Source organism: Ptychodera flava, chromosome 5 (genome assembly GCF_041260155.1).
Source record: "Ptychodera flava strain L36383 chromosome 5, AS_Pfla_20210202, whole genome shotgun sequence".
NCBI lineage: Eukaryota > Metazoa > Hemichordata > Enteropneusta > Ptychoderidae > Ptychodera > Ptychodera flava.
In genome coordinates, this window is record NC_091932.1 from 2,031,577 (window position 1) to 2,059,430 (window position 27,854).

General features: G+C 37.2%; 2 protein-coding genes across 3 annotated transcripts; both read right to left on the minus strand.

The window, feature by feature from the left end:
- LOC139132752 (uncharacterized) lies at positions 1–27,754 on the minus strand. Of its 2 annotated transcripts, none has more exons than XM_070699020.1 (10): positions 27,593–27,754; positions 18,602–19,102; positions 16,542–18,302; positions 14,885–15,725; positions 13,818–14,550; positions 10,340–10,950; positions 8,778–8,909; positions 8,053–8,269; positions 7,334–7,412; positions 1–1,879 (listed from the first exon to the last, which is right to left on the minus strand). In XM_070699020.1, the coding sequence occupies exons 2-10, from the start codon at positions 19,025–19,027 to the stop codon at positions 1,766–1,768; spliced, it is 4,914 nt and encodes a 1,637-aa protein (XP_070555121.1). In that variant the 5' UTR covers positions 19,028–19,102; positions 27,593–27,754; the 3' UTR covers positions 1–1,765. The 2 variants fall into 2 exon arrangements, with proteins under 2 accessions (XP_070555121.1, XP_070555120.1); XM_070699019.1 differs by having other exon boundaries at positions 10,340–10,977; positions 27,593–27,742.
- On the minus strand, positions 405–1,130 carry LOC139132645 (melanoma-associated antigen C1-like). Its single transcript, XM_070698914.1, has one exon. It carries the CDS (start codon positions 1,128–1,130, stop codon positions 405–407), a length of 726 nt encoding a protein of 241 aa, XP_070555015.1.
- Positions 27,755–27,854: the final 100 nt, after the last annotated feature.

Consider the following 27,854-nt stretch of genomic DNA (forward strand, 5'->3'; position numbering starts at 1 on the left):
TCCTGGTAAAATGTTCGCTTTATTTATCCACATTTGAAACAAATCTGTAAACTGAATGATAACATCAAAAAGTCATGATAATTATACAAGTGAACAAAAAATTAGACTGGGACTTTGTGACAATCATGCAGATAACATACTTTATTTGAGTATACTACTCACTTCAAGCATTTTAATCTCCTTGACATTGCCATGAAAAAACCAATATCAATTTTTCAGAAATAATGGACACTAAAACAAAACACTGAAAAGGTTTACTTTTTGAGCAATTGATATCATTACAGCTGCAATGAAATACATCATGCTTTATGCAACGTACATCATACTACCCTGATCTTGTAAGCACTTGAATGCATACAAAGTATTTCTTAATAGTTGGTTAAATTTTGAAAGGCTACCTACAATTAGGTCAATATGATAAAAAGATTGAACTTTAAGAAAATTACAAAGCCAGGATCAAGTAATGTATTTGCTAAGCTATCAAATCCAGGATCAAGTGTATTTGGTAAGCTATCAAATCCAGGATCAAGTGTATTTGGTAAGCTATCAAATCCAGGATCAAGTGTATTTGGTAAGCTATCAAATCCAGGATCAAGTGCATCTGGTAAGCTATCAAATCCAGGATCAATCGCATCTGGTAAGCTATCAAATCCAGGATCAAGTGCATCTGGTAAGCTATCAAATCCAGGATCAATCGCATCTGGTAGGCTATCAAATCCGGGATCAAGTGTATTTGGTGAGCTATCAAATCCAGGGTCAAGTGTATTTGGTAAGCTATCAAATCCAGGATCAAGTGTATTTGGTGAGCTATCAAATCCAGGGTCAAGTGTATTTGCTAAGCTATCAAATCCAGGATCAAGTGTATTTGGTGAGCTATCAAATCCAGGATCAAGTGTATTTGGTAAGCTATCAAATCCAGGATCAAGTGTATTTGGTAAGCTATCAAATCCAGGATCAAGTGTATTTGGTGAGCTATCAAATCCAGGATCAAGTGTATTTGGTAAGCTATCAAATCCAGGATCAAGTGTATTTGGTAAGCTATCAAATCCAGGATCAAGTGTATTTGGTGAGCTATCAAATCTAGGATCAAGTGCATCTGGTGAGCTATCAAGAAGGTACGATAAATACATGTATCATATAAATCTGAAGTATAAACAAAACTTCAAAATATGATACTGAAGACTACATAGTAACAGGTTCTGAAAAAAAATACTGTTTTGACTGACAAGATAATCATTATTACCAGAACAATTTGCTACAATTTGAAAAAAATGTAATTGATCCGGATATACCTACTAGACAAACTTCTTCACTAAATTGACAAATGTCAAAAATGTTTTTTCCCACATAATAGAATAATAGAAACTGCAAACGCGTCAATGTAGATGTAATTTGAGCAAATTTGAATGTGGTCATCCACTTGGTGCCAAACTAACATTCTAAGAAAAAACTAAGAGAAGAAGAAACTAAGAAATTTCTGGCAATGTTAAACTTTTTACACAGTATTAACAAAATTAGTGCTTTGACCGAACAAGCTGAAGTCGAATGATAACAATGCATGAAGTCCTGTAAACAACATTTGAATACCATTACTAAAGTAGCCATTCAGATAATTTTTGGAGAAAAAAATAAACAAAACATCTTCAAATGAATGGTTACTTCTATTATGAAATTGAATGAAATCATCCAGAACTAAGATTACTTTTTGATATTTTCATTCTTTTAGAAATTGAGTTGATAATTCAAAACAGCTGATATCTGTTCTTTAGGATGATACATTTGCAAGTTCTCCATAGTAAGCTGTAATTGTCTTCAACTTTTGATTTAGCCAATTCTGCTCTATTTCAACTTTGTTACCAGAACCAGCAAGAGATGCAAGCTGAAAGACACAAAAATGAAAGCATAAGTTGCAATGGATGGTAAAAACTTTCTTTGCTCAGTCTGGTAGGCATGAAAATTCAACATCCTTCTACTGTAAACCTTTTGCATAACTTTCTGTATCCATCAAATCTGCATTCCATCAATATCTTGTCTCAGCAAATCATCAGCAATATCTTTTCTTGGCAAATCATTATAACATTTCTTTTTTGCATGTTATCATCACATTTCCACATTGAGTCATCGCTACATGAAAAATATCGGTATCTGTGTCTCATTCTCATCATATCACATCCATGCACCATTCTCATCATATCACATCCATGCACCATTCTCATCATATCACATCCATGCCCCATTCTCATCATATCACATCCATGCACCATTCTCATCATATCACATCCATGCACCATTCTCATCATATCACATCCATGCACCGTTCTCATCATATCACATCCATGCACCATTCTCATCATATCACATCCATGCCCCATTCTCATCATATCACATCCATGCACCATTCTCATCATATCACATCCATGCACCATTCTCATCATATCACATCCATGCACCATTCTCATCATATCACATCCATGCACCATTCTCATCATATCACATCCATGCACCATTCTCATCATATCACATCCATGCACCATTCTCATCATATCACATCCATGCACCATTCTCATCATATCACATCCATGCACCATTCTCATCATATCACATCCATGCACCATTCTCATCATATCACATCCATGCACCATTCTCATCATATCACATCCATGCACCATTCTCATCATATCACATCCATGCACCATTCTCATCATATCACATCCATGCCCCATTCTCATCCAATGACATCTATGCCTATCACATCCTATTATATACGTGAACAAGTCATCGCTGATGATACAGTCCCCATTTGCGCCATTAATTGACATGCAAATGCACACTACAATACATGTCTGTGTGCTAAGTTTAAATGAAATCTGTTCGGGGATAGTTGAGTTATGGTTCAAAAACATGAAAAATACCGCAATTATATGGTGTCGCTCAAATTTGATCAGAATTGGTACATACCAGTATGGGTTCCCAAGATCAACAATAAATATTGTTTCTATCTGTTCAGTGCAGGAAAATTCTATGTTGATGTTATGACAATGATTTCTGCACAGTACAACCAGAAAAACAACAAGAAATATTTAAACCAGAAAAAAAAGAATGACAAAAGTAAATGAGGTCTGAAACTTTAGGTACTGTAGGTCAACTTTAGCAACACGCATAGCAGAAACAGTTAGTCCCTCTTAGTTGGACCATAGACAGTCTTTTCCCCTCTACTGTCTATGGTTTGAGCTGGTATGTAACAGTTCATAAACAATGACAGGAAATGACTCAAGCCTGTTTCAGACACTGGCATGACATCACTCCTGCACATTTGCAAGATTTCCCTTTTTCTTACCTCATTTGCACATTTTTGACACTGACATGTTCATTTTAACAAATTCACATCTCAACCCCTGCATCTACCTGTACACCAAATACTGAGTTGGTAGCTTTAGCGGTATGGGAGCCTTTGTGTGTGACGGACAAACATCCGCACATACATACCCACAAATATACAGACATACAGACGCCACCGACTCATCATATACAGTAAGCTCTTTTTGGTATTTATATACAAAACCAAATATGAGCTAAACAGCACCCTCACATGGGCATTTTCATTACCAAGGAACGTCCCTTTGACCATGTATGGACATATTTAGATTACACGTGACTGTATACCTTTAATATGTAACAGTTCATAAACAATGACAGTCACTGGCATGCCATCACTCCTGCACATTTGCAGGATTTCCCTTTTTCTTACCTCATTTGCACAATTTTTGACACTGACTTGTTCATTTGAACAAATTCACATCTCAACCCCTGCATCTACCTGTAAACCAAATACTGAGATAGTAGCTTTGGCAGTATGGGAGCCTTTGTGTGTGACGGACATACATCCACACATACATACCCACATACATACATACAGACATACAGACGCCACCGACTCATCATATAAGCTCTTTTTGGTATTTATATACAAAACCAAATATGAGGTAAAAAATCACAAAATAAAAATAGCCACCTGGCGGCCATATTGGAATGTATTGCAAAATAAATTGACACGCATATATATGTTGAGTTATGATTCTAAAACATGAAAAAATCACAACAAAATGGCCGCCCAGCAGCCACATTCGATCATATCACGAAATAAATTCATGTGCATGTACATGCCATAGTACTTTATCTGTGTACCAACATTGAACAAAATCAGTCCAGGAATAATTCAGTTATGGTTCAAAAACATGAAAAAAATTGCAACAAAATGGCCACCCGGCGGCCATATTGGATCATATTGCGAAAAAAATTGATGTGCATATGTATGCCACTATACTTTATTCTTGCACAAAGTTTGAAAAAAATCGGCACACGAGTGACAGAAAAACTGCTACTGATGGACGGACTGACGGACGGATGGGACCCTGTAAGTACCCACCTGTCTGCGTCCGCAGAGACTAATAAAAGACACAGCCAATCGCAGGGATGCCATGAAGTCAACACAGGACACTACCAATGGTAGGGTTGTCGTGAAGTCAACACAGGACACTACCAATGGTAGGGGTGCCCTGAAGTCAACACAGGACACTATCAATGGTAGGGGTGTCATGAAGTCAACACAGGACCTTATCAATGTCTGGGGTGTCATGAAGTCAACACAGGACCCTACCAATGGAAAAGGTGTAATGAAATCAACACAGGACACTACCAATGGTAGAGGGGTGTCATGAAGTCAACACAGGACCCTACCAATGGCAAAGGTGTCATGAAGTCAACACAGGACACTACCAATGGTAGGGGTGTCATGAAGTCAACACAGGACCCTACCAATGGCAAAGGTGTAATGAAATCAACACAGGACACTACCAATGGTAGGGGTGTCATGAAGTCAACACAGGACCCTACCAATGGCAAAGGTGTCATGAAGTCAACACAGGACACTACCAATGGTAGGGGTGTCATGAAGTCAACACAGGACCCTACCAATGGCAAAGGTGTCATGAAGTCAACACAGGACACTACCAATGGTAGGGGTGTCATGAAGTCAACACAGGACCCTACCAATGGCAAAGGTGTCATGAAGTCAACACAGGACACTACCAATGGTTGGGGTGTCATGAAGTCAACACAGGACTCTACCAATGGTTGGGGTGTCATGAAGTCAACACAGAACACTATCAATGGTAGGGGTGTCATGCAGTGAAAACAGAACACTTCAAAAGGAAAAATGTGATGAAAGTTTTCAGTTTTTATAACAAGCGACCTAGCGGCCGATATAGCTCCGCTGTGTTTATGTAGAGAATAACTATTTTTGACACATGTTGATGAAGAAGGTGGAAATCTTTGATAGCTCAATGCAGTGGCCAGAGAAAAGTGGCTAAAATAGCTGCAAAAATACACAATTGAAGATTTCATCATACTTTGAATATATCATATAAGATCATCCCTAAGAACATGTCAACCAAAGCTATCTGATGAGTAGTTTTTTGAGAATAAAATTTTCTGACCCAAAATGGCAACAATTGCCTCCAAAAATAAAAATTGCAGATTTCATCATCATTTCAATAAATATCATTCAGTTAATCTATAGAAACCTGTTTACCAAATTTCAAAGCTATCAGCACATTTTTTGACCAAAAATGGCAAAAATTGCCCCAAAATTACAAAATTGCAGATTTCATCATAATTTCAATAAATATCATTCAAGTGATCTGTAGGAACTTGTATACCAAATTGCAAAGCTATCAGATGAGTAGTTTTGGAAATACACATTTTTTGACCAAAAACGAAAAAAATTGCCCCAAAAGTGCAAAACTGCAGATTTCATCATAATTTCAATAAATATCATTTAGTTCATCTGTAGGAACCTGTATACCAAATTTCAAAGCTATCAAATGAGTAGTTTTGGAAATACACATTTTTTAACCAAAAATGGCAAAAATTGCCCCAAAAATACAAAATTACAGATTTCACCATAATTTCAATATATATTACTTAGCTCATCTGTAGAAACCTGTATACCAAATTTCAAAACTATCAGACCAGCATCTTTTGAGAAATATATTTTTTGACCAAACATGGCAAAAATTGCCTTAAAAATGCAAATTTGCATATTTTGCACAATTTGAACAAATCTGAAATAGATCATCCCTAAGGACATATGTACCAAATATCAAAGCTATCTGACAGGTAGTTTTGAAGAAGATTTTTAAAGATTTTTTTACCAAAAATGACAAAAATTGCCTTAAAAAATACAAATATGCAAATTTCACCAAGATTTGAACAAATCTAAATGAGGTCACCCTAAGTAAACTGCATATCAAATTTCAAAGAAATCGGACAAGCGGTTTCAGAGGAGAAGATTTTTTTACCAAAAACAGCAAAAAATGCCCCAAAAATACAAATATGCAAATTTCACCACGATTTGAACAAACTTACGTGAGGTCACCCCAAGTGAACTGCATGTAAAATTTCAAAGCAATTAGACTTGCGGTTTCAGAGAAGAAGGCAATTGTTGACGGACGACGACGACAGACGACGACGGAAAATCAACCTAGTTGATAAGCTCCGCATCGCTGACAACTGTTGTGGTACACTGTTTGCTTTTATAACACGCCACATGCTCATTTCGTGTCGCGATTCGCCAGAATACGTCACGTGACGAGAAAATAGATACGTCTAGTCCCCACCAGATCGACAAAAGTGACGTCAGAGGGTATTTTTTGAAAAGCTATTTCCCTAGGGAAATAGTCCTGACCAAATTTGGAAAAGTGCCCGGTCACGTGACCGTAGTGTTGTCTGCAGCTTTGCAACAATGGCGGGTGACGTAATGTGCGTCCGTGATAGGTGACGACACGTTCTCTAAAACAGATTTTTCAACATTATCCAACATTCCAACAGCGTAGGAACTTGAAATCGACGGAAAAGATTAAAGTGCAACTAAGGATGTCATTAGGTATGCTTAGAATATTTTTTGAAAGAAAGTGGTACCACGTACATACAACTGAAACCGCTGTACATCGCCCAGTAAACTTGTCACAATGGATTGTTGCGGTGCAAAATATCAAAACACATTAAGGAACTATATAACAATACATCATGAGCATGTGGTGTGTTATAAAACACCTATAGCCTGGTCTTTATTCGGGCACTAGGGCTCGTCTATTACCCCTCGTGGCCGTGTGTTACCAGAAACACATCGCTATACCCCTCGGCCTACGGCCTCGGGGAATAGCGATGTGTTTCTGGTAACACACGGCCCCTCGGGGTAATAGACAGGCGCTATAGCCCTCATGACCAGGCAATAGGTGTTTACTAACAGTCCCTCCATAACAGCCTTCCTTACCTGTTCAATGTTTGTGTTTCTTGGAACAAAGTACGCAATGTTGCTTGTAATGTCTGTTGTCTTCTGGAATATCTTGATGGTTTGAAAGGTTAAAGAATTTAAACAACATTTAAAGTAATTCTTACACAAGATCCTATTAGTAAGTATTCATCTGTATCATTCAGGAATGTTTCATTTAAAAGAAACAAAAGTAACTGAACTGAACAGCTGCAAAGAGAAAAGGAATACTACACATTGTGTGTTGAATAAGCACAATGAAATATGTACACTACTTACTGTATTTCTCAGCTAGGCCACTCCTATTAACATCATGCTATCAAAGACATTCACAATATTGAAATCATCAACCTGCTAAACCTTAATGTCATGGAGTCATTTGTCTTAATGTAAAATTGAATAGACACAAAATCTGTGAAGTTTTGTGCCTACAAGTTTGATACATAGAAGTAAAAGCACAGTTTCCTTAAAAATATGTTGAAAAATATCATAAGTATGGAGATGTGGGATGCTAAGAAATGGGTCAGTTGTAGGAATCACATACCTGTAAGCCGATGAGATAGTCAGGGTTTGTCTGGTTTCAAAATAACTTTTTAGGATGCTATTATTTGTATAGCACAAAGGTTGGAACACATTCACAATTTTTCGAGAAAAAGTTCAGTGTGGCTACACAATCAAATTCAAGCCACTAGCAGACAAAATATTAATGAAAGAAAGGATATCCACTGGTGGTCATCATAGCATCTAGATCAAAGACTTCAGCATCCAAGTAGTCTGGTCCACCCCATGGTGGACTTAGGAAGACAACATCAGCTTTGAGGTATGGTGCAAGCTGTAGATAGTCACCAACTATGAATTCTATCCTATCTGCTACACCGTACACTTCAGCATTATGCCTGGCATATGCAATCTTCACCGGATCAATGTCAATGGCAATGACTGTGAAAAACAAAAAACGAGACTATAACTAGAGAGTTTGCCAATAATACCAAGGTAGTGAAAATTTATATGAATTTTACTGTAATATTTTGTAAATTCAAAATAGTCGTTTGCCTAGTAGATGACTGTGTAAATCCACAAAGGACCAATTACAGGATTATTACATGACATGCAAATTCTAAAAATTTATAGATTCCAGATCAAAGTTGAGAAAAAGTTTTCCAGCTATAAAACACTCTGTGCAGACCAGTATCCATAGTATGCCACTGAGAATAATAAGATGGAATTGTTTCAATTCTTGGGAATACTGATTTCTGAACTACTAATAGCATACAAACAAGCAGTCCAGATGTAATACTTCATACCACATATTTTGAAAATTCTTCAGATATATGGAGCTTTTTAGGGTGCTGACAACTTTTGCACGGAAGCTCTAAAATACAAAACGGGAACTGTAAAATAAATATGTACAAAGAGTTTATGTTATAATCCCTAGAACGTACAATACCTCTTTCACAGGTAAATGCAAACTGTATGGCATTTCCTCCAACGCCACAGAATCCATCTACAATCAGATCACACTGACATCGCATTGCTATGTGTTCAGCTATCTTCTCTGGTGTTACCGAGTACCAACCTTCTACAATTGTACAAGAGGTATTTTGTCAGCATTGAATATATAATGGAAGAATTTGCAGTTTTTTGTAAAGTACATATACTCTTGGCATGCAGGCTATCAATAAGACTTTTCACAGTTACAGGTTTGTTACTAAATATAGCTACACACATGCAATATTGAACACTGCTGCTTGAAATGTGTATAAATTGGGTCTCATTTGCATGCATTTTGTTGCAGCTCATAATGTGACCCATAAACATGTCGTTTAGTATTCTAGTTACACTGGGAATCACCTTCTAAGTGGGTTAATTTCTAAAAGTATAATCTAAAATGCAGACAAATATGTATTTTTATGGGAGAACAACGGTGTTATTAACAATCTGCCTTATTGTCGTTTTGGAAATTTCAACATCATTGAAATTAAAATGAATGAGGTTATCCCAAGGAGCATACTAACTAAATGATTTATGATGGACGAAACGTTTTTAGAGAAAACAATTTTTGAACAATACTGAGCAAAACATCAGGAAAAATTATAAAAAATTGAATATGAAACATGGATTTTATCAAAAACCGATAAGGTATCCCCAAGAAGTTGCATATTGAGTGTAAAAGCTGTAAGGCCAGTGGTACAGAGAAAGCAAACTTTTGATTAAGCTAAATTTGAATGCTATTGGACAATCCACAGAAGATTTTTTTGAAAACACTGACTGAAAAGCAATTTTATAATAATTTGGACAAATCTCCATTAGGCCATCCCTCCTAACATGTATACCACAAAACAAAGTTGTCTGACCAATGGTTTGAAGATTTTTTACCAAAAATGGCCTTATTTCATCACAATTTCAACAAATCTAACAGTCATCCCTAGGGACATCTGTACCAAATATAAAAGCAATTGAACAGGCAGTTTTCAAGAAGCAGCTTTGAATGCAAAAGTTGAGGAAGGACATAGGGCGCCAGACAATAACTGACATCCACCTATTTGATAAGCTCAGTGTTGCTGTCAATGGAGCAAAAAACTAGTGGGAAAAGTTACTTGTACAGTATACTGCAGTGCCAAGATTGAACAAAACTAATGTGGTTTAGCACGTTTGAGTCCATTAACCCTTTGAACCCGGCTCGGACAGAAATGTCCGATGACGTCATAGAGTACCAGGGGGTCAGGGTGCAAAGGGTTAATGGCTCTTTACGTATGGAGAATTAAATTACAGAACTCTTCATTCCCATTACTGTAGTGAAGGAAACAGCCAATTAGCAAACCATACCTATGAGTACCAAAACTCAACACACTACATCATGACATTTTCACCAAAACTCAACACACTACATCATGACATTTTCACCAAAACTCAACACACTACATCATGACATTTTCAATCTGAATCACTTATGTGACATCTTACTCTATTTGCACCAACAGCCATACTAAATTATCTTTGGTGACTTACCTATATCCATTTGAATTCCTTGGTCATACTTGGAAAACAATCTATATCTCTGTGCCCAATACTTTTCAATTCCAGGTTCATTCTTCAGTTCATCTGGTAAGTGTGTTTGTTTAGCTGAAGATGTATTTTGTGGTTGTTCATCTTCACTTGAATTATCACTGTCAACATCATTACAATTTGACTCAATGAACTCAGTTATTGCATTTTTTGAAGCAATGTGTAATAAATCATCATAGGGCATATCCTGATTGAAAGATTGAAACAAATCTTCATCACAACAATGTTCAATGTTATCTATTTCATCAGACTCTTCACTGTCACTTTCACTCTTAGCTGCACTTGTGCACGCGATGGCATCTTCATCTTCCATAGGCTGACTTGATCCACTTTGTGCTTTTGATTCAAAGTTTATTTGTTCACTTTCTTCTGCTTCAGATTTTGACAAGAAGTCCTTCACTCTCTCAAGAACTTTGCTTGGTTGAGAGTCACTTAATTTCTCCTCATTATTAAATCTCATTTGTGCTGGTTTTCTTCTCTTGGAACGCTTCTTGTTAACTTTTTTTCTTTTCATTCCAACATTTGCATAAGTCATTGCCACAGTTCTGTCTTCACTGTGTAGTAATGATAACAGTGAATGGCTTTACAACAAAATAAAAATATGAATTAGGCAGAAATGGGCATGACAAAATTTCCAAAATACTGTATCAGATGAGACAGAAAGTTAGGAAAATGAACTTTGTAAAGTAGAGTGTCGGTGTTGACAGGTAAAGACCACAGTTATTTGCATTTGCACAGCTACCAAACTCTGTTATTTTTTTCACATGTCAGGGTGGCATCCAGTCAATCGCCCACTCAAAATTTCTGAAAAGACTACAAGTTCTAGACCCTTGGCACTTACATGAATGTATACCAGTACAGTAAACTTGGGAATCCCTAAGAAGCCACATATTGAATTTCCAAGGTGTGAGATAGATGCTATCAGGGGAAACTATCACAATGTTTTGACTAAATATGAGAGAACTTGCATTAACAATTGGACTGCCAATTCACTGTCAATTCACTGCCAATTCACTGTCATTTGAACAAAAGCAAATGATGTTGTAATCCCTGGTAACTTAAAACAAGATTTGATTGCTTTTGGACAAACAGTTTCGGTCTAAAAAACATCTTGAAGAAAACTGAGCAAAACTTGTGAAACTAATATTATGCTAATTTCAAAACAACTTATCAAGGGAATTCCTAAGAGATCCCATTTTTCACTAATCTACTCAGTAAAACCTGTGATAAATTCACCATTGTAGCTTGTCAGAGAAGACCCCAATAAAGATATCAAATATTAGCATAATGGCATCCTAATATATATTTGGCTTCAAAAATACTGTGTATCCAGCCAGCCAAAATACACAGGTCATACTTGGCATGACTTGCTATCTGCTTGATAACTTGTTGAATATCAACAATTGTAGCTGTGTCACCGTCCAAAGTCCATTCATTTATTTCTTCATCTATGAGTGTGCAATAATTGCTTACTACACCTTGTCAAATCAAGATTCATTGCAAACCCTGATATCCACTAGACAATACCAAACAATATGTACACGAGAGTCATAAAATAAAAGAGCTTGAACTATATGGAATGACTGAGTTACTACAGATTAAGGTGAAGCTGCACATAACCAAGTTTTTTTTCAAAGGAATATTTCTCATCAAAGATGGCAAGGAAACTCCCTTGTACCATATTTTTTTCAAAAAGCAGAGAATCTAAATTTTAGTATAGTAGTAATGGTTTAATTGAAGGATGAAGGTGTATATTTGGGGTAGAAAACCTCAATTTTTGTATTAATGATAAAAATTAATTTAAGTCAAAAAACTTGATACTATTTTCTGAAATAAAATGTTTCACTTTAGACAAGAGTATGTGTAGCAAAAATCTACTATTTTGTTTTGCATTATCTGTTCTCATTCTATAATGGCAAGGGTTTAATGACTGACACTCAAAAAAATGATTAAAATCATGATTAGAAAAATTAAAATGTCTCCTATTCAAAATGTAAGAACTTTATTGCCAAACAAATAGTCATTTTGTTAAATAATACTTCAAGAACATGATGTAAACATTTCAGAAAATTTGACCCAGCCTGAGTGGAGTTAAATTGTTTGGATATCTCGAAATTGGGAGACAAGGGAAGCCCCAAATTTGGCTGATTTACATAAATATACGCTTTTTTCTCACGCAACTTATGACTGCTTGACAAAAGAAAAAAGGTGAACCCAACCAATATTTTCATCCTGTTTCTACCAGGCTCCATAGACAAATCATAAAAAATAAATACCACTTGGGAGAAAAAGGATTAATGTTGGGTTAACAAATTACTTAAAATTGAATGAATCTTTGCAAAAAAGTTATTTTGAGCAAAACTGGCTGTGTTATGTGCAGCGCCACCTTAAGTCGTGTAACTCAGAAAATCAAGGCTCATAGTTACAAGAATCAAAAACTCACAATTACAAAAACTAAAAACTTTATGAGAATTTAAAACTTGTACATTTGTAATAATATGTTTTTAATGAGTTTTTAATTCTTGCAAGTACCAGATTTTAATTCTCGTAATTACGAGAAATAAAAACTAATAATTACAAAGATTAAAAGCTCATGATTATGAGACTTAAATCTTGTAATTTGATATTTTTCCTGACACAAAATGGCAAAAATACTCTTCTGCAGAATGGGGCCATCCTCTGGAACCAGAGCTATTATCCAACTATAGAACAATTCTCACGACCTTAAATACAATCGCACCTGATGATTGGATGGGGTGGGGGTCAATCATATCTTATGGGATCTTGAAAATGTAGAGGTAAACACCGGTACTTTACATAGTTTGACGGTCATTTCCGTGACGGTGAGTATGTGAATTTGTCTGCCAATCTACATGTATACAACACCTGAATTTGTCTGCCAATCTATACAACACATGACAAGTTTTGGCACTTGGTTTCACTGCATCTAACTCTTGCTTCAGAATAGCTACACATTCAAATGAACATTCAATTTCTATCAAATGAATTTTCTTGTGATTTGATTAAAATTTCCTGTTGCCAAAAATATCATACAATGGACTGATACATAACATTTTGCACAGTACACAAGTTATTGTTTACAATTCTAATCCAGACTAGAATTCAATTATCAACAACAACATAAAACATTTAACCCATACAAGCTGTATTGACAGGTTGAACATTGGGCATTCTGACTCAATTTTGGGAATGGAACAACAAAAAGTATTGAAACAGAACAAAAACACAGAATTACATAAAAACTTATAGCTAATGGAGTTTTATATTGGGACAGTGAAAATACATCATTTTCCCTGTGCTAATTTTATCACAGATGGGTTTGTGCATGTTTGATGACAAAGTTTAAGATCAGGTCTTCTTTTTCTACAACTACAGAGACATCATAATGGACAAAACCTACATTTTAAGCATTGTATTTCTTTCATCTGCCTGGACATTTTCTGTAACTTCAGCTTGATTTCTCTCAATATCTTTCTCTTTTCCTCTCCATAACTTGTCTTCTTCACTCTCTGCAATGTGACTGTCTCTCTTTTCTGTCTCTTCAACATCTCCCTTGACCTCTTCTACTTCACTTTTACTACACTGAGAACCTCCAGGCACATGGTATCCACTGCCAGGCACGTTGTATTCCCTTACTGATTTGCAACATTCTCCTTCACTTTCTTGTTCACATCCACCACTTTTCTCTTGTTCACCGTGACTGTTGCTGGGTTCAGAGTGTCCTTCCTCAGGGTCAAAATGGTTACTATCAGATTCAGATTCACCATGTTCACTTCCTGGTTCAGAATGTCCACCTCCAGGTTCACAATGGCCGCTTCCAGGTTCACAATGGCCGCTTCCAGGTTCACATTGTCCAGACTCTGGTTCACAATGTCCACCTCCAGGTTCACAATGTCCACTTCCAGGTTCACAATGTCCACTTCCAGGTTCACAATGTCCACTTCCAGGTTCACAATGTCCACTTCCAGGTTCACATTGTCCACTTTCAGGTTCACATTGTCCAGACCCTGGTTCACAATGTCCACCTCCAGGTTCACATTGTCCAGACCCTGGTTCACAATGTCCACTTCCAGGTTCACAATGTCCACTTCCAGGTTCACATTGTCCACTTGTGGGTGCTTGTTTTGTAGAAGCTATGCAGTGGAGAATAAACATCAATTTTTGAAAACAAATCTAAGCATGTTTAGATTTTGAAATCAGCAGTCTAACAGTTTCTGGTACTTTGAATCATCATGATCAATATACATGTGTATTGTCTCCAAATTCTTAACAATGCCTCAATGCAAAATTGTAAAGGAACCAGACAAGTAGTTTTTTTCACGTTCATTGACAAACAACATAAAAGATGTCACTGGACAATTTCACCACAATTGGAAGAGAACATAGAATACCTGCAGTATTTTTCAAAGAATGCGCATGTTAAACAAAATAAAAAATATGTTGGTGCACACCTCATTTGTAACTTACCTTTGTTCTTCTTCATGCCCTTCTTTCCTTTCTTGTGTTTTGTTTGCTTTCTTCTACCTTTCTTTGTCATATCTGTCTTGTCATCAGCTTCACTGTCCATTCTTGCACAGGTCTTTTTCTTTCCTTCATCTTCCAGTGTTACATTATCATTCTCAGACACTGAAGCGTTATCATCTAAGGAATCCTGGTTATCTTTCACAGCTTCTGATAGGTCTGTAATGCCAGATGCCTGAGACTGTGAACCACCTGTAACATCCACCTGTTGAGTACCTACATCAGTGCAAGATGAATCAATATCTTGTCCTGTTTGACCAGACTCTGCCTTGTCATTGTCCTCTAATGTATCTGTTGCAGAGCTAATCCAGCTGTGATACCATTCATAGTAAAACCAATACTGTTCCGAGTAGTGTTGTTCCCACTTGTCTTTCCATTTCTCATCATTCCATGGTTCAACTACACTCTCTGTGGATTTTGCCTCCTCTTTCACAAGAGATTTTGTTCCTTCAAAGTCTGATGTCTGATGTCCATCACTGTCACTGGTTTCAGTTTCATTGTCTTTGACATGCTGTTGTTTGAATTCAGGATGGCGTTCTTCCCAACTCTGCCATAGCAAGCATTCTCCATTTGTATTCCAGTACTTTTCCCATCCCATGGCATCACTTCCACAGTCTGTCTGAGTTTCTCCTGGGTCTATCTCCTTTTCCTTTTGAACAGAGTTGTCATCTTTCACTGCTGTTGTTGTTAAAGTGGAATCTCTCTCAGACTCTGCTTGGCTTCCTTTGTCACAAGCTTGATACCTTGTTGAATTCTGATTTGTTAGATTCAGCCATCGTGGATTCCTCTGTGAAGCAAACCAAGATTTTTTTAAATTGCTGAGATTGAAAAGACCTGTGATTTGATTCATTCTAGTGATAAATTATTCTCTGAATGTGTAAAAATATCAATCATGAATTTACATGTATTGCTCATAATGGTAAATAAGTCAACTGATTACACTTTACCTGATAAACTCATCAGTATAGAATGATATGCAATTTAAGCATGCATGGAGGGGAAACATTAATACAACTTTTATTCATACTTAGACTTCAGAAAACCTGTTATATTATTCACTATGGAGTGAAAAGGGTGCATTTGTGGTTTGCAGTCTCTCTGTTTCTGGGCCATATATATATTATTCACTCACACATAATCATCAAGAAGTGCTTGTGTGGTTTCGTAACCCCCATACATGTACATGTATGTAGTTGATGCCCCAAATAGCCTACAGGCTCCACTTATCAGAACATTTGGCATCAGAATGTCAAAGCAAGAGTTATAACCCCCCCCCCCCCCCCCCCCCCCCCCCCCCCCCCCGGCAAACAAAGCCAATGACCTGAATTTTTTTCTGCAGAAAACCTTGAGCACCTTCCCCTGTATATGGGCATGTAAAAATCATCGTAGTCCAACATAAGTATGCCTAAAATAACCCTGAAAATGGGTGTTTTCTGTCAAAGTGCCAGGCGGGATCATAACTGAAAAAATATAAATGGAAAGAAACAAGTGCATGCAATGAAGAATACAGCTTTACTAGCGGTCATGTTGGACAGCAAAAAACTGCAAAATATTCCTCTTGGCACAGGGACACAAAAATATTTTGATCACACAATAATCTTACCTTGTATGATATTTTTGAAGATTGAAAGGAAACTGGAAGACCCATTTGACGCATAACATCTTCTTGCCCCTCGTATTCACCTGTAAATGCCATGGAGGACTCTACATTCATATAACTCTGGCCTCTATTAGTAGTTTTAAAGAACTGTTCAGCTGAAAGCCAAGGTCTTCCATCTTTGTCTTTGGTTGGTTGTTGTCGTTGACGTTGTTGACCATGCACTTCACCGTACATTTGTTGCTGTCTATCTGGCACACGGCGCTGACCTGTCCTGTCATTGTTTGGGTAACTCTGATACATTTGTTGCTGTCTATCTGGCACACGGCGCTGACCTGTCCTGTCATTGTTTGGGTAACTCTGATACATTTGTTGCTGTCTATCTGGCACACGGCGCTGACCTGTCCTGTCATTGTTCGGGTAACTCTGATACATTTGTTGCTGTCTGTCTGGCACACGGCGCTGACCTGTTCTGTCCTCGTTTGGGTAACTCTGATACATTTGTTGCTGTCTATCTGGCACACGGCGCTGGCGCTGACCTGTTCTGTCCTCATTTGGGTAACTATGACATACTCCTTGCTGTGACTGTAGAATATTCAAAAACATACCTTGCACTTGAGTCAGCAGCTGCAGTTGCTGTACTTGAAGCAGAAGCTGAGTTTGTTGGTAACTTTCAGGAAGTGGATACAGTGGCTGGTTTGTTTGGCTCTGATATTCTCTGGGTTCCGCTAACTTTGGCTGTTGGTTATATTTTGGACCAGTTTGGTGACGCTTCGAATAATGTTGGTATTGGGTAACTTCACCATAATTTTGTCGTGCTTGTGGAGATGATCGATGATAACCAGAATGACTTGATTGTCTTTGGCCAGTCTGTGATCTTGGCTTGTCAATTTGTGATGGCAGCCTCTGTGGTTTGTTGTCTCTCTGTTTCTTGGCTGTTGATGAGCTGGCTTTGGCATTTCTTTGTTGACTGTTTGTTTGTTGATGATAACGCTGATGATAGAACCAGTATTGATGAAGATAATGTTTTTCCCATGCATTTTTCCACCTGACATTTTTCCATATTTTGGCAATAAATTTCTGGGCTTCTTCCCGTGTTTCATGCATGTCTTTCCCAGAAGTACCGCATATAGTAACATCACCAGCTGCATTGGTTGGTCTTGATGCATCTTCACTAATCTGAGATTTAGACAGTGTTTTATCCTGAGATCCATTATCAGTTAGCTTTTCAGATTTAACTTCAGTTTCAGTTTCTTTCTTTTCATTAATTTTAATTTGTTGAGATGAAGCTGACTCATCAGATACAACAATTGGTGAAGGGGAATCACTATCATCAGCTTTCAAATTCTCTGAAGTATTTTCCTTTGGGGTTACACCTTTAGTAGTTTTTTCCAAAGTTTTATCTACTTCTTCCCTTCTCCCTGTGTTATCATTCACTCCCTCATTCACTTCTCTTCTCTCTCTTCTGTGTACCTTTCCTTGTGTTTGCACTCTGAATTCCGGGTGTCGGGTCAGCCAGTTTTTGTACATCAATACTTCACCATACTCGGCCCAACATTCTTCCCAACTTTTATTCCTGGCATTTGCAGGAAGAGATTCTTCTGTAACTGCTTTTTGCTTGTTTGAAAAAATCTTTCCAGTAGTTTGAGTATTACTTTCCTGTTTATACTGTTTTGGAATATAATAAGACTTATGTGGAACTTCTGATTTTTCCTTCTTTGCTGAATCTTGCTTTTTGCTTTTGCTTGAAGGTTTTTCCTGTTGACCCTGGATGAATAAAAATATGGTTGAGAACTGAGTAAAATTCATGGCATTGCTGGACGTACATGTACATGTACATGGAAATTGATTGGAAAATACATTCACTGAAAAATCTACCTACATATAATCTTTCTTTATTTGCAGTAAGCTTACTACAATACGAAAGAACTTGCATGGTAAAAATATCGTAGAAAATACTCAGACAGCATGTAGTTTGAAGCCATTGGAGCTTGAATTTAGCCAATATTGCATGCAAAGATAAGTTCAAATTCATTGACAAAGGACTGACTGTCAAATAGTGCTACCTGATGTGATTTCTTTGTGGATGATGAGAATGTTGCTGGAAGTCCCATTTGTTTCATAAGGTCTTCATCATCTTCAACAGGACAACAAACTGATTGCACATCATCTGTTATTTCTTTCTCTTTATCACCATCAGGTGCCTTTGTTTCATTTGATTGGGTTATATCTGAAGAAGAACTTTCCTCTTTTTCAGATTTCTCATTGTCTTTGTGGTCTGTAGAACTTTCATTTTTATCTTGACTCTGAGTTACTGTCATCAACAGTTCATCTTTAGATTCAGGATCATTGTCCTTGATATCAGTGACATCATCCTTGATATCAGTGACATCATCCTTAATATCAGTGACATCATCCTTGATATCAGTGACATCATCCTTGATATCAGTGACATCATCCTTGAAGTCTGGAATTTTTACTGCTTGATCCATTTCAAATAACTAGACGATACACTCTTCCTCTTTATGCAAACTTCTATCACTGGATGAAGTTATGTATACCGGGTACTGAAAAGTAAGAGAGATGAAATAAAGACCTTTAAAGTAATCATGTAAATGACTTCAATTTCTTGACCAAATATAAAGAGAATGATACACAAGCAACCTAACAACCAGTTTAGCTCCACTATTAGTTTTTGCTGAGTGAGAACAACAAATAAAAGAATCACTGCACAGCACTCAATTTTAAATAGAAAGAAAACTGACATGAGAAATTGCCATTTTTCTTTGACTTAGTTAAGTCAAATGGTGCATAATTTCATTGCATGGGAAGAGTGAGCTACCTACAGATATGCATTCTGATACCGATATGTAATGTAGTGTACCGGTACACTACTGATTGTGGTATTCACTTTTAACGTGATGAACTGAGAAAATGCACAAATTTATAATCTCTGATACAAATGATAAAGTAGTGATTGTGACCGCAACAAGTATTATGGTATCCCTATGAAGCTACACATTCAATTTCAAAGCTCAAGATCAGTGGTGTAGAAAATAATGTTTTAAGCAAAAATTAAAATTTTTTTGCAAATTTCACCATTATGTGAATGAATGAAGTCATCCTTGTACATACACAAATTTGATTCCTATTTGACACACTTTCCGAACAAAAAAATTTTCAAGGAAATTACATGTAGGTCAAAAATAACAAAAACATTCTCAAAAATTAAATATGTTACACTAGTTTATTCATAAATTAATGACGACAACCCCATAAAAGCTGAATATTGAATTTCAAGGCTGTAAGACCAATGGTATTAAGAAGCTGTTATTTTTGACAAAAAATGTATACGAACTTCATGACCATTTGTATAAAACTGAATGAGGCCATCCTAAGGAACTTACAAAGCAAATTTGATTGCTATTGGAGGAATAGTTTCAGAAAGGAAGAATTTTAAATATAAAATGAGAACAAGAAAAATATCCTGAAAAATTTTCTGATAGTGTTCCTACAACTACATGAAGGTATCCCTGGGAAGAAACTGTAAGACTAGCAATACCTGATGAAATGGTGTTTGACCAAAAATGAAAAAATCAGTCCCCCCCCCCCCCCAAAAAAAAAGTGCACTGACTTTTTTGCACCCCCAGTCTCAATCTTAATCTAAACTATCAAAGTTTAGATAGTTTATCCTCAAGTTTAGACATTGTTTAATCTGTCTAACTATCATTCTAAACTTTCTCAGCTACAATGTAGCGTATTTGGAATGATACTGTATGTGATATTTTTTTCACAGCTAAATCACATATATCTGATATCTAACACAATTTAAATACTTTTTTAAACTTTCTGATTTTGCTCATTTACAACACAGTTCCTCCACACACAATAATCTCAGACATTTTTTCATGGCTATATTGGATATATTCAGAACTTATAATTTAGCTTGCAACAACCCCCCCCCCCCCTCCAACAATCTTTTTACGGCTTGTATGTCAGCTATATCTGATATAGCAAATATTTAGCAAGATCTAAATATCTTTTTTTACTTTCTAATTTAGTATAGTAAGCACCTCCAGGGAGGAGGAAATGGTTCTCTCCTTTGACGGCAAGAATGTTGTTTTATGTGCTGCAAGTCTAAGGTCCACTATTTGTTTTTTAAACTGTGAAGCCAGTGGTCCATGAAAGAGTTGATGATAAAGTCATTGCATCGCTGACTCATGGAAAAGAGCAACTTTGCAAGGGATTTTGAGGAGCCAGAATTTTTTCATGTTTTCCATAAACAAGCGACCTAGCGGCCGATATAGCTCCGCTGTGTTTATGTAGAGAATAACTATTTTTGACACATGTTGATGAAGAAGGTGGAAATCTCTGATAGCTCAATGCAGTGGCCAGAAAAGTGGCTAAAGTAGCTGCAAAAATACACAATTGAAGATTTCATCATACTTTGAATATATCACATCGGACCATCCCTAAGAACATGTCAACCAAAGTTATCTGATGAGTAGTTTTTTGAGAATAAAATTTTCTGACCAAAAATGGTAACAATTGCCCAAAAATAAAATTTGCAGATTTCATCATAATTTCAAAAGATCAAATTTAGTTCATCTATAGAGACCTGTATACCAAATTTCAAAGCTGTTAGACCAGTACTTTTTGAGAAACACATTTTTGACCAAAAATGGAAAAAATTGCCCAAAAATACAAAATTGCAGATTTCATCATAATTTCAATAAATATCATTTAGATCATCTATAGAAACCTGTATATCAAATTTCAAAGCTATCAGATGAGTAGTTTTGGAAATACACATTTTTTGACCAAAAATTGCAAAAATCGCCCGAAAATTACAAAATTGCAGATTTCATCATAATTTCAATAAATATCATTTAAATAATCTGTAGGAACCTGTATACCAAATTGCAAAGATATCAGATGAGCAGTTTTGGAAATACACGTACACATTTTTGACCAAAAATGGCAAAAATTGCCTTAAAAATGTAAATTTGCATATTTCTGCACAATTTGAACAAATCTGAAATAGATCATCCCTAGGGACATATGTACCACATATCAAAGCTATATGACTGTTAGTTTTGAAGAAGAAGATTTTTAAAGATTTTTTTACCAAAAATGACAAAAATTGCCTTAAAAATACAAATATGCAAATTTCACCACAATTTGAATAAATCTGACTGAAGTTACCCTAAGTAAACTGAATATCAAATTTTAAAGCAATCGGACAAGCGGTTTCAGAGAAGAAGATTTTTTACCAAAAACAGCAAAAAATGCCCCAAAAATACAAATATGCAAATTTCACCACGATTTGAACAAACTTAAGTGAGGTCACCCTAAGTGAACTGCATATAAAATTTTAAAGCAATTGGACTTGCGGTTTCAGAGGAGAAGGCAATTGTTGACGGACGACGACGGACGACGGACGACGACGACGGACGACGACGGAAAATCAACCTATTTGAAAAGCTCCGCGTCGCTGACAGCGGAGCTAAAAATCTCTTCTAAAGGAAAAGACTTGGACTTTAACAATGTGATTATTTTTATCTATCATGTTAGTACAATGCAATACCCAACAACCAATGCTCAGGTACAAGTAACATTGTACTAGAAGTATATTTTTGTTCTACATGTATGAATCATGATATACAATTTAGTAATAAAGAAACTTAACTTTATTTTGAAAAATATTTTGGTATTGTGTGTGTGAATTTGACTGAGTGTGAGTGCAATTCTGCATGTGTGCGAAAAGTCAAGGTCTGGTTGAACTCAAGCTTTCAAGCGTAAGCAGTTTTACTTCCCGTTTCACAGTTCACTATATTGTACCATCAGACTTCGCTGTTTGTATTATTTGGTATTTGAATGGTCAGCAGAGTTTTCTGGATGCAGAACAGTTTTTGATGGAATTTATTAAAGTCCTTTTCAAAATACTCAGTCAATAAATGTTGGTACATGCATGAGTGCGCGACAGGTTGTGTATGTTATGAGTGGTGACGCAGCACGACGTCATGATTTGGATACATCCAGCTACATTGGCTTCAGTCCTGGTTTCGGTATTTTCACGACTCTTGAGTTTTCCGCGAAAATAATGCAATTTACTCCACACTAAAATAAATTGGTTTACAGTATTGTTGAAAAAGTTTTTGTTCTTTCTTTCCTGGAAGATCTAAATGATATTTTGATTGGGCTAATTATTGGTCATATCCAATAAATTGCTAGAAAATTTTTTCTCCTTTCTTCCCAGGGAGGATCGAAATGAGCTATTTTAGAAAGTTTAGAACAATAATTAGATCCAATATATTGAGATTGGGCTAATTATCAGATATATTCCCAATTCATATTATTGGAAAAGTTTTTTTCTTCCTTCCTGGGAGGATCTAAATGAGCTACTTCAGAACAATAATTTGACCTGGCAAAATAAATGTTTTTTAGCTGTCTTTTATCATGTTTTGCTAGTTAAACTCTCATAGGGAATATAGTAAGTTTAGAAAACATAGACAGCAAAAGACACAATTCAGCACCAAACTCAGTTGCTGCTGCAATCTGTATCCATTCCTCTACAAAACTAATACAACTGAATGAAGCAGTTAGTCCATGGTGTTAATGCTATGATCTGATCACAGCAAGAATGTGTCTACCGGTATGTTGTACAGAAACCTACAAGTTGTAAGGCATTTTCTATTTTAAAGCTACAGTACAGTAGCTGGGGGTTTCGCCTGGGGTTGTGGGTAAGCTTGAGCTACTGTATGGCAGCTAATTCTATATGTAACAAGTGTATAAATGCAAAATTAATAACATCCCATCTTCTAGGGTCAACAATAGGATGAGTTTTAGCACTGCGTACGACGCTGTGTATTCCCGGCATTGTATGGCCTGTGGGAAGCCGTACAAGGCCAGGAACACATCGCTGACTTCTGGGTGTAGCTGCAAACTTGTAGCCCTGAGAGCTACATGCACATACCGGATATACCTCCGGACAACTCCCTTGACACCGCCATTTTGAAGGCAGGGTTCGAAATTAATTTTTTTGTTTGGTGGTCAAGTTTGACCACCAGATTCAAATTTTGGTGGTCAATTGCAAAATTTGGTGGTCCAAAAAATTAGTAATATCAGAGTGTAATTCTTGTGGAGGTTGGGGTCCATGGGGGTGAATAGTGGGCTGTACATGCTGTTTTGGAACCATTTCACCATGCTGCTACACATGTTAAGTTGGTTTACATGTATGTGGATGCCCAGTAAATCCACTGGAAAATTTTCAGTCATTTACAGATCAACTTGACTACTGCATGAGTGACTGACTGACTGGTTATATGCAAAGGACTTGAGTTACAGATTTTAAGTTTTGACAGAATTACTGTGTAATAAAGAAATGACAATTACTGCTTGTATAACATGACAATTATTGCATTTTTTTGGACTATTATGAAGTTTTGTATGTGTCACTTTAATGACTATAGACGAAATTTGCTAGGAGATGTTATTCAACGTTTGCAGATTTTATCACAATAATCATAGCAGTATATAAACAGTAAAACAAAGAGAGACATTGTCTATCCAAATGAACACCTCACATGGGTAGATTGGAGTGGGGTTGAAGGACTGACATTGAATAACAGTGGAGAGACTGTGATTGAACACACAAGACGTGTACTACATAACTGCTAAATATCTATCTCTGAGGACAATATATTGTTTCTGGATACTCCTAGCAATAAACTGTGAGAGGCATGTAAGATTTACAGCTCTGCAGTGCACTATTGTGACCTCCAACAGTGTTTCATCTAGGATGCTACACCAGGGGGGGACTGGTCCCCCTCTGCAGGAATTTTTGAGGGGGATTTTAAAATTTTGGGGGGATTTAACTAAAACATATAACCACGGCTTTACAGGTAACTTTTAATGTTGCAATGATGTCACTTGTGATACACATACTACAAACCATAAATCACTTGCTTACACAATCCAAGATGCTGGCTGCAAAAACCATCCTATATAAGATGTTTTCAAAAGTCAACAAATTTGAGTATCTCTGTTGTGAATAAATGTAGAGCTTAGAAGAGTGGCGGATGGCTCATTAATATTCGTAAGCATTAATATTCCTGGAAAACGTAGCGTAATTTGTATGCTACAATATTCTGTATGTTTGTTAACAGCTAGCCATTTCCACTGTACATGAACCTTCAAGGGATTTTTTTCATTTTTAACTGAACTGTGTGTACTTACACAAAGCAAGAAAAATCTTTAATAGTTATAAAGGAATGCTTTCCTATCTTCTGAAAAAATAATATATATTTGTTTGTCACGTTTTTACTGTGCTTATATCATCCCTAACCACAACAGAGTTTGGATCAAGATTGCCCTATACAAACCTGTTAGCTGTATTTTTCTAGTGACCTAGCTGGTCTTGTAGTCCTGTGCGCAGACTCAGTAAAGTTAAAACGAACAACTTAGGAGGTCTCTGTCTGCCGTGTTTTGACGGTGGAGTTTCTCGATGTCAGAATCGCTCCGATTGCTTTTTGTCAGTCATTTTACAGTGGGAAAATAACAAACAGAAATGTTGGTTGTCATCAACAGTTAACTTTAGGGTTTATTCGCCCGAAAAATAAGTCAATGTTTGTTCACTGAATTCAAAAACCGGGCCCATTGACACTACAGCTTGCTTGTGACTCTCATTGCATGCAATCGCGTCACAGTGCCAATGCCATTCACTGAACTGAAAACGTTTCTGTAACAGTAGAGTCAAATTTCCGAGTCAATTTTTGCTACCAGAATTATTTTCATAGTGTTACGGACATTCATACTATGCACAAAAACTTCAGTTTGTCTCGATCCTGTTCTCGATCGTACAGAGATAATGAGACAAGGGCAATGAACTTTTGTGAACGTAACTCTCAATGGGCTGACATGCTTTCATATGCAAAATCAGCTACGGAAAGTACAAAAAGTATCAAAATCGAACTAAAATTAGTTCCTTTCATGTAAATGTTCTTGCTACACTATACAATGCCTGTTGCCAAAGTATTAACAGGTGCCGATAATGGGTCAAAAGCATCGAAGTGTGACACCCATGATTTTTGGACATGCCATTCCAGCCGGCTCAGTGCAGTGCGCGATGGGTCGCCCCTTCTATGTACACTTGGCGGCGCGCAGCACACCAAAGAGGGGGAATCGCGCAATCGCGCAGCCTAAACACTGCTCCAAAAACTTGGTGGTCAAGATTGACCACCAAAAATAGAATCTGGTGGTCCAAATTAGATAATTGGTGGTCTTTTGACGCATGACCACCGGGTATTTCGAACCCTGGAAGGCTATTCCTCAGTACGAATAACAATGACGTACTGGTTTAAAAGGAATATACAGTATGCGCATGCGTCAACTTCAAGCTGCACACTTTGAAAATGGTGCTGGCACGGGACTTGTCCGTAAAAAAACATTGCGCTAATTATCAGCCGTAGATAGGGCCGATGTTGACTTTACAAGTTAGGAAGCCGATCGATCGAGTTTTGTAAGTATTCCCTTGATTACGTTGAAGTTTGAATCTCGAGGATGGCCAATAACCGTTAATTTTGTCTAATTTAAATATTATTTTCCAAATAGTTTCGTACCTTTAGAGTAATGTGTCAAGACAGCCGAGCGGCCACAGCCGTGTTTTGGGCGCTGCTCACAGTATGTCTCAAAGCTGCCTGCATGATTTCCGTTTGCACAGTTATCAATAAAATGCATGTTTCAACATTAAAATTGTAGACGAGTGATTTTAAAATTTGCCATTTGTATAAACTTAGTAACATTAACAGTTGAGCTGAGCGGCCACAGCTGTGCACGGGGCACTGTTCACTATATGTCTCAATAGCTGCCTGCACGATTTCCGTTTGCACAGATTTTAATAAAATGCATGTTTCAACATTGCTGCGGATCCGTAGCCCTACCACTCCCTTTGCTGGTTGTATTGGGGGAGTGGGGGCTATGGTTCAAACACTGTAGAAAGTGCACAGTCGTGCGCGTTTTCAAAAATGCGGCGAGAAAGTGAGCGTTTTTCTTGCAATTCTCCAGAAAAACAACAAAAAACATCATAATCCAGAGTCGGAGTGCATCGAGTGCCTACCTATGGAAGGATGCCTACATAGATGTCCATTTTCCTCTCCGTTTAGTCACTTTTTCGTGTTTCAGCGAGTGGGTGATTTGGAAAAATCCGCCATCGTGGATGTTAAACCGTTGACCTATGACGTCACATTTTAACATCGGATCTCAACAAAACACGTTTTCAGCAATTTACAATGAGGGAAAAAATGTTGTTGGAGAGTCTATTTGATAACAAAGCTGAATTTGGCTTATAAACAAAGTATCGACCAAGAAAACTCGTTTTTGTTGAGATCCCGATGTTAAAATGTGACGTCATAGGTCAACGGTTTAACATCCACGATGGCGGATTTTTCCAAATCACCCGCTTGCTGAAACACGAAAAAGTGACTAAACGGAGAGGAAAATGGACATCAACGTAGGCATCCTTCCATAGGTAGGCACTCGATGCACTCTGACTCCGGATTATGTTTTTTTGTTGTTTTTCTGGAGAATTGCAAGAAAAACGCTCACTTTCTCGCCGCATTTTTGAAAACGCGCACAACTGTGCACTTTCTACAGTGTTTGAACCGTGGCACCCATTCCCCCAACACAACAAGCAAAGGGAGTGGTAGGTCTACGGATCCGCAGCAAGTTTCAACATTAAAATTAACGACAAGTGATTTTAAAAGACGTCGTGCGCCTGTGACCAGATGTGGGTAATCCCCGGGGTAATCTCAACCATACCTAGCTGCAGTATAGAAGCTCCAGGTTTTGCCTGTGGTTGTGGGTCTGGTTTTGCCATCCGACCCACATAACCAGGCAAAACCTCGAGCTACAGTACTGCAGCTAGTCAATCTCTCGCTTGATGTCATCATCAGGCCAACATGTGTTCACGGCCTGACGGCTCTGACGGCGCTCAGCGCTACGTTCAACTTTCATTCATTGTCACGCCGGACAAGGTTGGGTTCTTATTTTGCACCTACCAAGTAACGGTTATCTTCGAACCTGTCGCCTTTCCTGCTTATCAAGAGTATTTGCCGCCTGAGCAGTGGTATTTCCCCCAGAAAGTTTAAGAACGATCGCAAGTGCTACTTGCTAGTTTACCATTTCCATACCTTCCTCCGTGTCATGTTAGAAAAACTGACATTAGAATGAGAATGAGACAAAGAGCATAATGATTCAATCATGATATGAAGGCATGAAGGGGTCTTTCTCTTCCTACTACTTCCATGTGAAATGTTAGTA